The sequence below is a fragment of the Fusarium solani genome (genome assembly GCF_023522795.1).
Source record: "Fusarium solani strain SB1 chromosome Unknown bctg00000001, whole genome shotgun sequence".
Lineage (NCBI taxonomy): Eukaryota > Fungi > Ascomycota > Sordariomycetes > Hypocreales > Nectriaceae > Fusarium > Fusarium solani.
This window is the reverse complement of record NW_027072156.1, coordinates 3,586,908-3,601,674: the sequence shown is the minus strand read 5'-3', so window position 1 is coordinate 3,601,674 and position 14,767 is coordinate 3,586,908. Positions and strand designations below refer to the sequence as shown.

Below are 14,767 nucleotides of genomic sequence, written 5' to 3'. Positions count from 1 at the left end.
GTATAGCGACGTAAATGCCTCCTGCCATCGTCATCATGAACACCATCCATCCTATTTTCCGCGAATCGGCTTCCCAATGTGCGCCGTCTTGTGGTTGACTGGTTCGTGATCGAGATCCTAGTCGTGCCCACGGCGCGTCCCCAAGGAATGCATCTCGTATAAGAGCCTCATGACACAGGCCCAGCCTTGTTCATGTCGTCATGGGCATAAGACGGGAGATGCCGTCGAGTCAATTGTCGCCCACCTCGCGCTTGTGACACGGGCACGGCTCGTTGTTCCAATTTTCCTACGTTACCAAGACCTTGGCACTTGCGAGTTGCCTACGCCTTGGGCTGGTCATCCCAGCCCCATACAAACGACAGGTATTTCACCATGTTGACGCGCTTTGAGCGCATCTCGACCATCCATGGGTGCTCCATCATCTTCCAGGGGCTTGCTCGGCGGTTGGGCTGCTTCTCAAGACTGAAACATTGTCAGCAGATTCTCATCATTGGTCAAGATTATACGTACCAGCACTCAATAAAGTACTTGAAGTTGTCACTCCAGTAAACATCCATGTCAGGCTCATCCTTGAGCTTGGGCACAGGTTGCCTGACAATGTAGGTAAGAAGGTCGATGAGACCAGCTCGTGGCTGCATCTCCGTGCCGTCAGCTGGGAAGGGGAATCGATGCTGTGCAACCTCGAGGAGGGTAACTCCTGTTGACCACACATCCGAAGTGATGGTATACGACTGGCCAGTGATTCGTTCAGGGGCCATGTAGTAGCTGGTACCGATAAAGGTGTTGGCCTCACCCTTGGTACCGAAATCGCCAGAGACGCCAAAGTCGCAAAGCTTGACAGCGCCGTCTCGGCAGAGGAGAATGTTGGATGGCTTGATGTCTCGGTGAATGATTCGTCGCGTGTGCAAATAAGTGAGTCCTCCCAAGACGCCCTCGGCAATCTTTCCCAGGACCTTTTCTCCAGTACGGCCACCAAGACGCTTGACTTCCTTGTAGATGCTGTCGAGCGAGCCTCCTTCGCAGAACTCCATAGCAATGGAGATGGTAGCCGTGGCGGGGTCGACAAAAGCGCCGTAGTATCGACAAATGTGGTCCGAGGCGCATTCCTTGTTGAAACCAAGTTCTCGAAGAATCTGCTTCTTGACATCGGGATCGGGATTCGTGGTGATGACCTGGGACTTGTTAGCATTGCGAACGTATAACGGAGCCACGTTAAACTCACCTTCAAAGCAAACACCGTATTGCCGCCCTTGAGCTTGCATCTTGTGACAGCACCGCCTGCACCTTCACCCAGGTTACCCAACTCCACGATTCTGTTTTCCATGCTGGCGATTCTCCAGCCCTCCTCATCCAACTCGTCGACATCAAGAGTCCTGGCCTTCTCCAGGCTCAGCTTATCAAAAGCCTCAAGTCCTTGCAGGCTACCATCACGCTCCATAGAAACGCCACCCTCACTCCTCTCAGAATACATGGATCCAACGGCCGACACCGGGTCTGGAGTTCCCTGGGGTCTTGACACACCGATACCATACTGAGAAGCAAACGAAAGGGCCGAGTACTGAGAGCCGGCCGAGGTAGGATTGCTTGCCCTACCATCCAAAGGCCCAAAACTACCAGACCTTGAATGAGCAGCACTACTCTCGCTGCCGCCGCTTGCCGATGGTTGGGTAACGCATTGTGATCGAGGGAGCTGCTCATGGGGAGTGACGTTGCTTCCCATGGGAGTCTTTAGGTGTAGAGTCGGCAGAGGAGGCCTTGAAGGCGCGGGAACCGGTGCGCCTTGGCTGCCAACGGGTTTGGCATTGGGAGATGGGGGGATAGCAAGGCCGAGTCTCGGTGTGCGAGCCCCGCCACTCCTAGCGCCGGGGATGGCGGGACGGAGCAGAGGGACAGGCGAGGGGCCAGCGTGAGGAGTTGGTAGAGAGATGGGAGTAATAGCGGCAGGAAGTTGCTGTGAAGCGTCAGTACCGGAAAGGACCAGCCAAGGAGAGCTTGGAAAGCGTACAGGTTGAGGAGTCGAGTCAGAACTTTGAGGTTGTTGGTCGGCCATCTCGGCGGTTGGGCTGCTTAGGGCAGCTTCTGGGCGAAAGAGGGATGACGCAAGTAGGTGAGAATTAACGGTCGACAAAAGATGCGTATCACAAGCTCAACAACAAGTTGCTCTGGGAAAAGTTGAGTCGGAATTTAGTCGGTCGGTCGGTTCGAGTAGTCGGGATTACGGAGGCAGGGTCGTCGATCGGCCGGCGTCGTCGTCGTAATGGCAGTGAGATATACTTGTATAGGCGGGCAGATGCGGATTGATGTGTATAAAGGCAATCGACGAAAAAAAAACAGCGAATGTTGGTGGTGATTAAGCACGTTGTTGCAGCGACAGCGAGAGGTGAGCGAGGTGAGTGAGACTGGAGAGTCAGATTATTGTGGTGGTGTCGTCAAGAAGAAGCGAGACAGCCGCAGAAGTAACGTTGACAAACAGCCCATGCAAGACAGCCGAGAGTGGATGATTCGCGGGCTGTGTGGAGGAGACCCAACAGGAAGACGGTCGTTGGGCGCTGCAGGGCAGGACGAGAGAGTAGAATGGAATGACAGCAAGAAGCGTGGCGACGAACGACACGTCGCTGTGTGAATCCGAAACGCGAGGAGAGGAGATGAGAGAAGATATGAGAGGATATGAGAGGGCGAGGGGACGAGAGGAGAATGCCCCGAGGTGGATGATGGCGTCGATGGATTGATTGGGTCGGGTCGGAGTCGGTGGGCTTGTGACTGCCATCCTCTGGGTGGAAGAGAGGTACCTGGGGCGGGGCGCTTGGGCACCTGTGACCTTCCCGACTCAGTGAGAACACCCCTGTGCTCCGGGTACCTCTGGTACGCTGTAGACAGCTCCAGTACCTAGGACTCAGCGGAGAACTGGTGCCCCAGCTAGCTCGACGGCACAGCGCTTGCAGTGGCGCCCCGGGGCGGGGGTCGAGCGGTTCCATCCCCTGTAACCGGGGCGGGGGAGCTGACCAAGCCCTGAAAGGCGGCTTGTCCGTGGTTTGGCTGTTTGGGCCCTGTCTCAGATCTTCCTCCAGTCCAAACTAACGTGGTCTGCCCATCTACGACAAACAATTCATCAACATGAGTCTCATACCTAAACCTGAATATTACGGCACGCGCGCTGTTGCCGCTTATGTTTTCCTGGCGCAGATGCCGTCGGTCTGAGACGGCAACCTAGGCTGGGTCTAGAACCACCGGTGACCGACAATCAAGCGTCCATCGCTCGCTGACAGACCTCCAGCATCAGCATCAGCAAGCATGACATGGCTGCTAGGTTGGAATGTTGCTGTCTCGGGCACTCAATTCTTCTTTCATCCTTAGTCAATTCCTTGGCCGACACCTTTGTGTGTCTATGTGTGAGCCAAAGGATTTTCTCCGATGCCCAAGCAGCATGACGAACCAGCGAGGCTTGAGACAGGCAGACCGGTTGTCTTACAATCCTGCTTTTGCTTTGTTGGTGCCTTCGTCATCGGCGTCGTCGTCACTTTGCTCCTCCAGTCTCCGGGCCCCTGAGCAACCTATCACAGCGCCCACAATGCTCCAGGTCTCCAGCACAACTTTTACCTCATCGATGAGCTGAGCCTAAGAAATCTCATGTCAGGCTATCGATCCTCGCATTGCATGGCATGGCATATTCTTTGTGGAGTCGAAAGCCGTGCCCTCTGGGTCTGATGCGTGAGAAGCGCTCGCCTTGCATCAACGTGGTCCAACCGCAAGTCAAAGCTTGGGGCGTCAGAGTTGATCATTCAACGCTCTGAGAGGACATGTGCCACAGATCGTCCTCCAACAAGGCTCTGCCCGTTGATGGCAGCGATATCAACAATCAGCAGGATGACAAGTGGCTTGCCCCTGAGCCTGCCGGCCCCTTGCCTGTTGATGAAAGCAATCTCACCCTCTTCAATCAGTCAAAAACAAACTACCAACAGAACCCAATCAATCAATAAACCACATTTGCCGTCTCATCACATCACTGCACGACGTCGCAGCTGACCACACCCCGGCGACGCCGCCTCATTTGCTGCAAAGACCCTGTCGCTGTTGCTAGTTGCTCTCGCACGGTGGCCACGGCAGACAAGCGCCCGGCTCTCGGCTTCAAATCCCCCTGCTGCGACAGGTACTTGGATGTCCGGTGCGCCAGATGCCCCGGGCCATCATGAGAAACAATCCTGTAACCGTGAGAAAGTCTGGCAATGATTGATGCGTTTGCATTAGCCCTTTCCGACTACATATCCCCATCGCCCAAGTGGGCGCCACGCTCGGGAACGCTTCTAAGCGCGCGTCTACAGGTTCGCTTCTCCCATTGGCCCCCGCCATGGTATCAACCCCACAGCTCACCCGCGCGCCGCGAGTGGAGAAGGGTCCATCGATTTTGAGACGCCCGTCACCGCCAAAAATTTCCAGACCAGCTGCAACTTGCATTGCTTGTATGGATTCGTGAGGCTCCTGCAATTTATAAAGCCGAGCCATGTTGCCGCCCGCCGACCCCGACCACGCGACTGATGCGTCAGAAGAGCATGTCTTGTCTGACGTGGGCTCATCCTCTGACGAGTCCGACTACCTCGACAGTGCCGCATCCCGAAAGCGTCGGAGAACTGTGCCATCTACAGGACCCCACGATGGCGATGATCAAGACGACGAGGACGAGGACGATGCTGAAGATGAGGAGCTGAAGAGGGTGCTTTCCACGATCAAGGCTCCCTCTCGAATCAAGCGCAATGCCAAGGCAGACCAGAAGGAGGCTCAAGCGAAACCTTCAACTGCTCCCCAAAAGTCGATCCTCGCCCCTACCGACCCCAACACCACCTTTTCGGCGCTCAATGTTCGACCATGGCTAGTCCAATCACTTGGGAACATGGCCATTAAGCGTCCGACGGGAATTCAGAAGGGCTGTATTCCCGAGATCCTGAAGGGGCGAGACTGTATCGGTGGAAGTCGAACAGGTTCCGGTAAAACGGTTGCGTTCGCCGTGCCCATTCTGCAGAAATGGGCGGAAGATCCAACTGCTATCTTTGCTGTCGTGCTGACGCCGACGCGAGAGCTGGCCCTTCAGATCTACGAGCAGTTCAAGGCTATCTCATCCCCCCAGAGCCTCAAGGCCATTCTCATTACGGGAGGTTCTGACATGCGCGCCCAGGCGATCGAGCTGGGAAAGCGGCCGCATGTTGTAATTGCGACTCCAGGTCGCTTGGCCGACCATGTGCGCACTTCTGGAGAGGACACCATCTGTGGACTGAGGAGAGTCAAATACGTGGTTCTCGATGAGGCTGATCGACTGCTCAATGCGACAGGTCCTGGCAGCATGCTTCCCGACGTAGAACAATGTCTCTCGGTCTTACCCCCGGCCACGGAACGACAGACTCTGCTCTTCACGGCCACCATCACACCGGAAGTCCGCGCTCTGAAGGACATGCCCATCAAGCCAGGCAAGCAGCCCGTCTTTGTGTGCGAGGTTGACACCCAGACACTGGCCATCCCTGCGACTCTGAACCAGATGTACATCAAGGTTCCGGTCACACATAAGGAGCACTACCTCCATGTGTTCTTGCTCACCGAGGCAAATGTCGACAAGACGGTCATTCTCTTTTGCAACCGTACCTCGACTGCGGACTACCTCCACCATTTACTGCGATTACTTGAGCACCGAGTTACATCACTTCACTCAAAGCTACCCCAGAGACAGCGAATTGACAACCTCGCTCGTTTCCGTGCCTCGGCTGCCCGTATTCTTGTAGCTACCGACGTCGCCGCCAGAGGTCTGGATATCCCCGAGGTCAGCCTCGTCATCAACTACGACCTTCCCCGCGACCCGGATGACTACATCCACCGCGTCGGACGTACCGCCCGTGCGGGCCGCAAGGGTGAGGCCGTCAGCTTCATCGGGCAGCGCGACGTAGAGCTGGCTCTGACGATTGAGAAGCGTGTGGGCCGCGAGATGGAGTCGTGGGAGGAGGAGGGCGTCAACCTGGAGACCCGTGTGGTGCGCGACGTCCTCAAGGTTGTCTCGGAGAAGAAGCGCGAGGCTCTGCTGGAAGTGGAGGAGGGGCGAGAAGTTGGTGGCAAGAGGAAGCGGACGAAGCAGAAGCTTCGAGCAGAGTAGGCGTTGGGTACATGGGTTTAGACTGCATAGACAAAAGCGTTTGTTCTTTCACGAGTTTCTCTTGCTTTGTTTTAAGTGATGGATCAATGGATTTTCTACTCGTAGCACCGAGACTACGAAGCATGAACGAGCCTTGCATTTGTAAGTCCCCAGAGTAATTTGTATCCATTGGTACAGGGTATCCTTGAGGTAAGGTCCAACTATCAAAGAGGCAATGTCCAGAGTATCGCCAAAATCCCTTCCATACACCGGTGAGCTTAGAAACATATCAAAGATCTATCAAGTCCCTGTTCTCATCTTTCCTATGTTGGTTTTGTTTTATCGACCTTCACCACTCCCATGTCTTGCGGTATAGAGTTCTAATGTGACACGCAACCAAACTCTCCTGGTACCATCATGTTCTTCATTAGAGATATTATGAATGATATGGGTCAATCATCTAAGCTTGCCCATTTTATTGGATGTAGACTTATGCATCGTTTTAATTGTAGCGACCCAGGTCTTGGGGGAGATGAACATGTCGCTCATTGTGCCCGTCTGGGACCGTAGATGCGCATACGTACCCAACAACGTTGAGAGTACATGCATCAAGGTTAAAGTTGCTCTGCTGTCCATAAAATGCCGACTTCCCAGATACAAGCTCAAAATCTTCATCTTTATTCTCAACTTTACTCACCAGAGGAAAATGCTGTCTGCACGCCATCACGTCTGCGACTGGATCCTGTCCATCACCGCAGCCCTCGTCTACCAGGGCCTGGTGACAGGGCTGGGATTTCAAGAGAACAGTTTTCGAATAACATTAATCCCACTGATGGGATTTGCGATTTACATCATTTGGAATGTTCTTGGCTATCTCTCTAGCGAGTGGCACGTTCATCTACAAGCTGCTATGGCATGCTTGATGGTCTGTCTAGGTTCAGTCTCGAGCCATCTCGAGATGTCCGATGCCAGTGCAGAACAGGTCAAGCCCATATTTCATACCTTTCTCGCGTTCTCTGCCATATCAGCTCTGGAGTCCATCCGGCAAAACGTTAGTCACCCCCTCCCCTTATCCTCAACAAGTATCGAGGACCTGGTCAACCAATGGCTTGCCCAGGTTGCACACCATCTCGAGACTTACCTGGCGAGATGGTCTACAATAGGTCTATCACCCCAGCTTCAGCTAGATGAATACGCACGTGTATCATCTCTTATTTATGTCTCGTTTATGTCGTTGTTCTTCATGCCCGGGGCCGTATGCTTAAAGGGCTCCCTGGTTCCCATGTTTTGCAGCGACTATACCTGAGATTTGTGCAACTCCTAACGCACCACCTCGTCTATAGCCATCTTGAGAACTAAGAAAAGGAAATTGATATGAATAAATGGGGCTTTCTTCCTCTAGATGAGGTGGAAATCTTCTTTGGCCGTCGAGATGCTTTCCGCTCCTATCTTCCTCGACATTCTTTTATTCGGCTTTGCTACACAGGTGAGTGCATGATAGCCAAGAGATCATGGGAACCTGTCCCAAGACAACGATATAGGTCTTTAGCAACGCAGTTGAAACAAAAGAAGAGGCGACAGCTCCAACCTGCACAGTCAATACAGCCCCCAAGGCTCCCGTACTTGATGACTTCCACGTCGAGTTCGAAGAGGAAGGCCTGGGTTACCTCGTCAAGCGCACCGACTTGAGCAAAGCGCGAGTCGACTGCTCTAAGAACGGCGGTCTCGACATCATCTTCATTAGGCGTGCCATCAGATCTCTCCGTCACCGCAAGGAAAGACCGGGTCTTGGGCCGGGGCGGTGCCGAGTGGTTCATTGCTCTGGAAAAGACGGGGTCCGGTGGTGCAACAGGGTGAGTTCTAACCCATTGACGTGGAAGCTGAATGAGACACTAACGTGGACGACCTGCTACAGAGCAGTAAGAAGAAGACGCTCGCATCTTTCGGGTCTATAGCCGATGGCGTGCAGCGCCTCAGAGATGGATGCCGGGAAGCCCTTGTCGGCGGCATTGTTGAGCACGTTTCCAACTGGATTGTCGAAATAAGGAAGAGCTACAGCTGCTAAGGGTCCGGCTTACGTGTATGCTCTACGAGGCAGATTGGTCGACTTGGAGACTCACTTCAAGACTTACTTAACCCTTGCTCATGTCATGAGAAATTGGAGTTACTAGAGATCTAGAGACGTAGGAGACCCTTTCCCACTTTCAATTCATAACTTTGAGTCCCGTCTTCGCCTAGGGAAATGTGACGCAAACGCCTTGTCGACAAAGGGTTCAAGCCCCCGGTTCACCAAGCAGTGCTCGTCTTCCGCTGATACACCCTTCCCATGGATATCCTTGATATCCAAGATAAATACATAATCACCGTACCCAGGGTCTTTTGAAAATGTTGGCAGTAGCCAAATGCACTTCTGTAGCCTGCTCTCCCAAAAATCCAGTGGAGTGCCTGGTGTGAACTTCGCGTCCGGCTTAGTCGCCTTCAAAGCGTCCCATTGTTTCTCGACATCCATCTCGTCGATTTTGGCAACTTTCTTCAGGTCGTAGCCATCAGGAATATAAACAATCCGGCCTCGTACGCTACATGGTTGCCAGTTAGCATCAGGGGATACCGAGGCGCGCCGAGCCTCAGGCTCGCCATGGGGTTTGGGGGATGGGTGCTGGGCCAGGTCGAATTGATACCGGATTATGAGAGCAATTGTGGGTTGTGAATGCGTCCCGATGCCAACTATGATGGGGTGGCTCAATCCGCAGGGGTGAACATCGGGGATGCGAAGTGACGGCGGAATACATTGATATGGTTCTGTGGGATCGTAGCACTCTTTGATGCTGTAACCTTTCGGAAGGGATCGAATGATGAAGCCCTCGTCTTGTCTCGGGGTGTGGTAATTCAGTTCTGCTGGAGCGTCGAGCGGTATCAGCGTTCGCCTCGGGGCTCAGTCCACCACGACTTCCTAGGCACGAGATGCCAGCCTTGCGTCGCCCTATGAAGTCGCATATCATCCAGTGTGAGCCTTCTTCTGGTCGTGTCATGACTGATGTTCTCACACTTCAGCACGAGAGCCACACAGTTGAAGAAGTCATTCCTCCGCCGACACTGTAAGGGTGCAAGCAACGCCACAAAAGAATGACCAGACAGTGGGTTGTAACGGGTGTCGCCAAGGATTTCAGTGTCCCATAGAATGGGGGAGGTGATTCTTACACCGTCCTGCCGGATTTCTAGCCTTGACTTGGCTTGCGGGCTGTTGCATGGGACGAGATCACCACAGTCCTTGAAAGCATAAGGGCTCTTGGCGAGGAGTGGCTGGTGTTCATCGTGAGATTGATCGAATTCTCCCGGTCCAACAAAGCCAGTTCCCCAGGCCAGAATAGTCTGATCGTCAATCTCCCGAATAATGGCATGCTGAAGCCTTTGGAAAGCCTTGTCTCTCTCTCCATAGATCAGGGGCATGTTGATGTTAAAAATACCCAGCAAGCAGTAGGCCATGTCCTCAACACGGGTGGTCTGTCTTCCCGACGCCCATGACATTCTCTCGGCAACGCTGGCCTCTGTGACTCCTTTGTGGCCACTCAAGTACGCAGCGTTGATTCCCGTAATTTGTTCTAGGTCCTGGCTGATATTGTTCTTGGATCCGAGGTGCTTCCAGTCCGCCGAATAAAAGTCGACTGCCCGCGGCGCCAGCATCTCCTGTAGAGTCCACCCGCGGGTAAACCAGTCGCTGTCTCCCAGATAAGCGACATAGTCGGCAGGCCTGGGGGCTATATGTTGAATATCGGCTAGGTAGGCGATACAGATATCCGCTTCCTGATACCAGCGAAACATAGAGTTGACAGCTTCGGACAACTCGGCGCTACTAGACTTGTCGATGCAGCATGTATCTATCCATATCCATTCGTAGCCAAGATGCATTGCCAGATTGCAGGCGCCAGCAACCTTGGGCCAGCCAGCTTTGGCGGTCGGTTTGGTGGACGGGTCAAGCAGGTCCTTGTAGAGAACTTCGTCGATGCCCCATCTGTGAGAGAGAATGCAGTATCGACTCCTCTTTTTTTCATCGTTGAACTCGTGCAGCTCGTGCGTAAGGGCGTTTAGAAGTCTCATCTCGGCAACTCAGTCTATTCAGCGACTTGACGATGGGTAACTGTAAGAAATGACAGTGAGCAATGCTTATGGGCAACCAATTAGGAAGACCAGTAATTCGAGTGTAGGACTGTGTGCCTTGGCTGGTCACGGGATAACAAACAGCGTCTTTGGCGCTCATGCAAGTGGCATTCTCCAGTCCATGGGTTGTCAACCTGCGTTCTCCCCACACCAGGCTTTAGGGTATAGCTTCATTTGGCATTGAATGCAGAGGCGCTTGCCACATGAAACTCGCTGGCTGACGATGAAGAAGCAGGCTGCCGCTTCGTCGGCTAATTAGCAGAGAAGTGTGCTAGCCATCTCAGGCTGCCAGGCATGCACGAGGTTTCAGTCAGCCTTGTAGCCTGCCTGTTGCATCTTGTATGATGTCGTAGACGGTATAACAGTAATGCATCTGCAACTGTTGTCGTCTGGCGATAGTGAGTCGTGCCGAGCCACAGTTGCGTCAATAGAGGCAATCGCTCAGTCGAGAAAATCGCAGCGACTATTGGCGATCGAGAATACCCTGTAGTGACGTAAAAGTCGACATAGCCAAGCCCAGGCGTATTCCTCGAATCGCCTCCCCGATCAAGAAGAAACATGTCAAGTTACTGATCGGTTGATCGCTTCCAGGGAGAGGAAACGACAGCGCGTGGCTTTGACTTGGCTTTGGCAAGTTGTGGCGTTGTGCCTGGCAGAACCTTGTCAAATCGTTAACAACAATCTCGAATGGCATCCTCAATTAAGGATATGGTCACGTCATCAACGGTTCGGGAATTTAAGGTGTGCAAGGCGCTGTCGAATCATTTCCCAATTCGGGCGTAGGGTAGGGTAAGGCGTCATCATGGATGGACGGCCGGAGTTTACGGCATGCCGACTTTTTGACAGCTTGCGACGGGACGGGAGTTGCTCGGGGCTAGGAGTTAACCAGAACGGAGAGGAACACCAAGAGATAAGGATGGGATCCATGGAGCCTCGTCCTTCCCCACGTTATCGGCAGATCGGCCAAAGGTCGACTCCGTAGCTCTCCGCAATTGATGGGCATGGAACATGTCGGGACGGGGTGTTTTGTGAACCCGAAAGCGAAAATGCCCGCCGCGGGAACGAGTCACAAGGACAAGATGCCACGAAAGGCGCAGCGTCAGCACTCTGCGCGTTGTGTTTCGAGTCTTTGCGACGCACGGGTAGAGTGTTGCAAACATGGGGTGAGTTTCCATGATACTGGGAACCTCCAAGCACATTGTGGAAGCTTCCCTCAGGCAGATTATTCGCATTAGGAATCAAGGCGAAAAATCAGGCATCCGCTTACCGAGCGAGTTGATGCACGCTGGATCATCGGTGCCGTGATTTGATAGGAACACCCCTTGCATGTCCTCGGCCGAGAGTTTGGAGCCAGTCCTGACAAAGCAGCCTGGGCTAGATTAAGGGACCATCCACCACGGGACGAGACGAGAAAGACACGTCCCTGGTAATATGCGGGCGGGCTGAGGCTGCGGCCTTTCGTATGGGCTGCTGGCTGCGGACCTCTGAGATCTACCACAGTCGACAATCTCCGCCATTTCGTTGCTGGGACGCTGACTGTGTCGCCAGCAACCTTAACCAGACCGGCGGTCAGTGGTTCGCACGAGGCCGAAACCCGCTCACCAACCGTAGCCATCCACGAGATGCACGGCTTGCGCCCCCGTTGGTTATTTGTGGCAGTGGCACAGGCACAGGGGGGAATAATACGCGGATGTTGCTTCTTCTGTGCCCCATAGAAGGCACCTTCCATGCATCTGGACGGGCTTCAGGTGGAAGAAAAGGGTAAATCCGACCTGATCTGATCTACTCGGCTTGTCGTATTGAACCCTCTTCCTGCATGGTTGATGCTGCTGCAAGTTCTAAATGGAGCCAGATGAGAAGGTTACCTGCATGGATGCAATGGAACGTTTTGTTCATGTCTGGAATGTCCCGGACGGTGCAACAGACTCACATCAATTTTGCTAAACGAAAAAAGTTCTCGAGGAAAATTCCACCGAGGCCGATATCGTAGTCACAACTAGTTTAGTCTAGCCAGTGACTCTCCAGAATGGAACCTCTAAAGAAAAAAAAAAAGTTTCCAAAGCGGAGTTGGAAGCTCTGACTCTTTCTCTCAATCCCGTCTTTGCACCGTCGTCCGCGGACCACGTTCGGACAGTCACGGTGTGTGGTCGGTGGATTCGGAATTCACAAAAAGCCCGGCCTGGCCGGTGCGTGCAAAGGGCTGAGGCTGGCCTTGCACAACCCCCAAACCCGGCCGAGGCATGGTCGGGGGCATCTCCAACGCCGACCGACAGGGCCTGCTGCAGTTGGCATATGCCTACAGGGCTGCGAGATGGTGGCCGCGTAGCCGTGTCGGCTGAGCCAGGGGAAGGGGAATGACATCTCGAATCAGTCAATTGAGTCAATTTTGCTGCCTTGTCAGAAGGTGTGTAAGCTATCTGAGCTATAGCTGCAGCTTCGTAATGTGAGACGAGGCGTGCGAGTGTGAGTGCGTGTGCCTGGGAGCTTAAAGTAGTCTAGGTATCATGATTTGGAAATAGGCAGACGTTATTCAAGAATGCCCTGGCAACCGAAACCGACGCCTTGGATACAACACCACCAATATCAATCTGAGAATGACGAAAGGACCCAAAAAGGTTAAACGACTGCTGCCAAGTGGTCGTGTTTGAAGATATGCGTGTAGGGATGGGTTGGGCTTACGTGGGCAAGGTCAAGCCCATCATGGCAGCGAAAGGTGATGGTGATGGTGATGACTGACCGCATCGCCGTCTTCTATTGGCTCGCGTCCGTCGCTTTCGGTCTTCCGTCCTCGAGCGCGACACCAACCCTCGGGCGGCCGACTCGATCAAGCTCAGCCCTACAACGATACGTACCCTCCTGTCGTGGCCTCGCTCAGGACCGTCTCTGACTGGCCAGGGGAGGCTCCCTTTCTCGCTCTCGCTTCTGGATTAACCTTCCGTTGCCCACCCACGTTGTCCCGCCATTCCTCTCCCGTCCAGGTGGTGACGAACAACGAGGGCGGAGCCCGGTGAAGGCTTGCCGTGCCCTGGGGGTGCGCGTGCGGCAACACGGAACACGGGGCGATCTATCACCGCTCGAGGTGTGGAAAGGGTTTGCTGCGTAAGGCCAGACATGCAGCATAACGGACAGCCATGACAGCTTTGAGCTGGATCAATCGGCAACATTCATCAGGGTGCGAACCGTGCCGTGTATCCCCATCCTGGTGCCGTATCCCGCGCGCACGCACTCTCTGGCAGGCCTCAGAGCAGGTTTCGCAAGAGCTGTCCTGGGGGGCCAGGCCAGACAGAATCAAGGTCATCCATCCTGCCATCGTGACGGAGGTGCGGATGCCACGGGATGCCGACAGTGTCTTGGAATTACGCTGTAGGGGGGATGGGCATGGTGGATGAATTGCGATCCGCATGTATTTGGAAAAAGAGTCACACCTTTTCGCAATAACAGAAACTTACAGTACTAGACTAGCAGCCAGAAGAGTCATCGGAGACAATCATGATCGCGACTCCGAACTGGGCCATTAAGGTTCGCGATTTGCTGAGAAATGCACGGTTGTAATCTGTCTGCCTTTGGTAAGGCCCAAGGGTGCGGGCTTGGAAATCCACCTTCGGATTTGTGTGTCTGGCGGAGTTGACACGGGCGGATGCTGGACGCTGATGGGCTGCGAGGGGCACTAAGGCACACAGTTTCTAATCAAGCTCCAGCAGTGCTTGCTGACTGAAGGGCTCAGATTATGAATCACCTTGCGACAGCCATGTGCGAGATTGCTCTATCGATGCCTGTGTGCTGGTGCTTATTCTGCATGAGCAACAGCATCAAAGTCCGCCATTGGGGATGAGTCGTATTGAGTCACTATGCTGTGCGATACAGCCGTTTCGAGGAATGCATTCGAGATGGACGGATAACCGGTAGAGGGGAATTGCTGCGACAACGGCGATTGACGATGGACGCTGAGGGCAAAACGGCATCAACCCAACGAAGCTCTCCGGTCCTGGTTCGGGTACCGGAACTGACGGGGGTACCTGCAATTTCGCCCATGCACTCGGGCTGTCCGAGGTACCTAGGCCCGAGAAGAGACCTTGGCCCCGAAGGGGGCGGGCACATCGGCCGTCCGCGGGGATCTCTCGCGCCCGGAGATGCAGGCGCAGCTGGTGCTTGTGTGCCTTGCAAACAACCCTGGCTAGACGCTGTCATTCGTCCAGTAGAGCCCTGAAAAAAGCACAGGGGTCGGTGCGAATCTTGCACAAATCTCTGGGTCCCCTCGCGGCTTCGGGTCTTGCATGGGCCATGATGGGTCATACTCATCCACACACCCATCCACCGATCACTAAGCCACACACCCCCATGCCTGGGCATCTCTCGCACTCCTCGGGTCCGCGTGCGCAAAGTCCGCTCTAGCGGCGTCTCGGGCATAACTCCATAATCCCATGAAAAGCGTGAGACAACAAGAAAAGTCCGTAAAGGGTCACTGGAGGTTAAAAGAATCGGTTGCCCCCCGTTCCCCAACTT

The 14,767-nt window shown here is 54.1% G+C and overlaps 4 protein-coding genes across 4 annotated transcripts; 2 read left to right on the top strand and 2 right to left on the bottom strand.

Annotated features, from left to right (window-relative positions):
- Window positions 1–320: 320 nt before the first annotated feature.
- Window positions 321–2,050, bottom strand: MRS44_003218 (uncharacterized protein; the record flags this gene model as incomplete). Its single annotated transcript, XM_065623133.1, has 3 exons — window positions 321–462; window positions 511–1,172; window positions 1,223–2,050. 3 exons carry the CDS (start codon window positions 2,048–2,050, stop codon window positions 321–323), a joined length of 1,632 nt encoding a protein of 543 aa, XP_065479205.1.
- A 2,448-nt stretch (window positions 2,051–4,498) lies between these two features.
- Window positions 4,499–6,130, top strand: MRS44_003217 (uncharacterized protein; the record flags this gene model as incomplete). Its single annotated transcript, XM_046268376.2, has 1 exon — window positions 4,499–6,130. One exon carries the CDS (start codon window positions 4,499–4,501, stop codon window positions 6,128–6,130), a length of 1,632 nt encoding a protein of 543 aa, XP_046137326.1.
- A 1,411-nt stretch (window positions 6,131–7,541) lies between these two features.
- On the top strand, window positions 7,542–8,174 carry MRS44_003216 (uncharacterized protein; the record flags this gene model as incomplete). Its single annotated transcript, XM_046282967.2, has 3 exons — window positions 7,542–7,595; window positions 7,651–7,962; window positions 8,025–8,174. 3 exons carry the CDS (start codon window positions 7,542–7,544, stop codon window positions 8,172–8,174), a joined length of 516 nt encoding a protein of 171 aa, XP_046137324.1.
- A 144-nt stretch (window positions 8,175–8,318) lies between these two features.
- Window positions 8,319–10,204, bottom strand: MRS44_003215 (uncharacterized protein; the record flags this gene model as incomplete). Its single annotated transcript, XM_065623132.1, has 2 exons — window positions 8,319–9,001; window positions 9,238–10,204. 2 exons carry the CDS (start codon window positions 10,202–10,204, stop codon window positions 8,319–8,321), a joined length of 1,650 nt encoding a protein of 549 aa, XP_065479204.1.
- Between the last annotated feature and the right edge of the window lie 4,563 nt (window positions 10,205–14,767).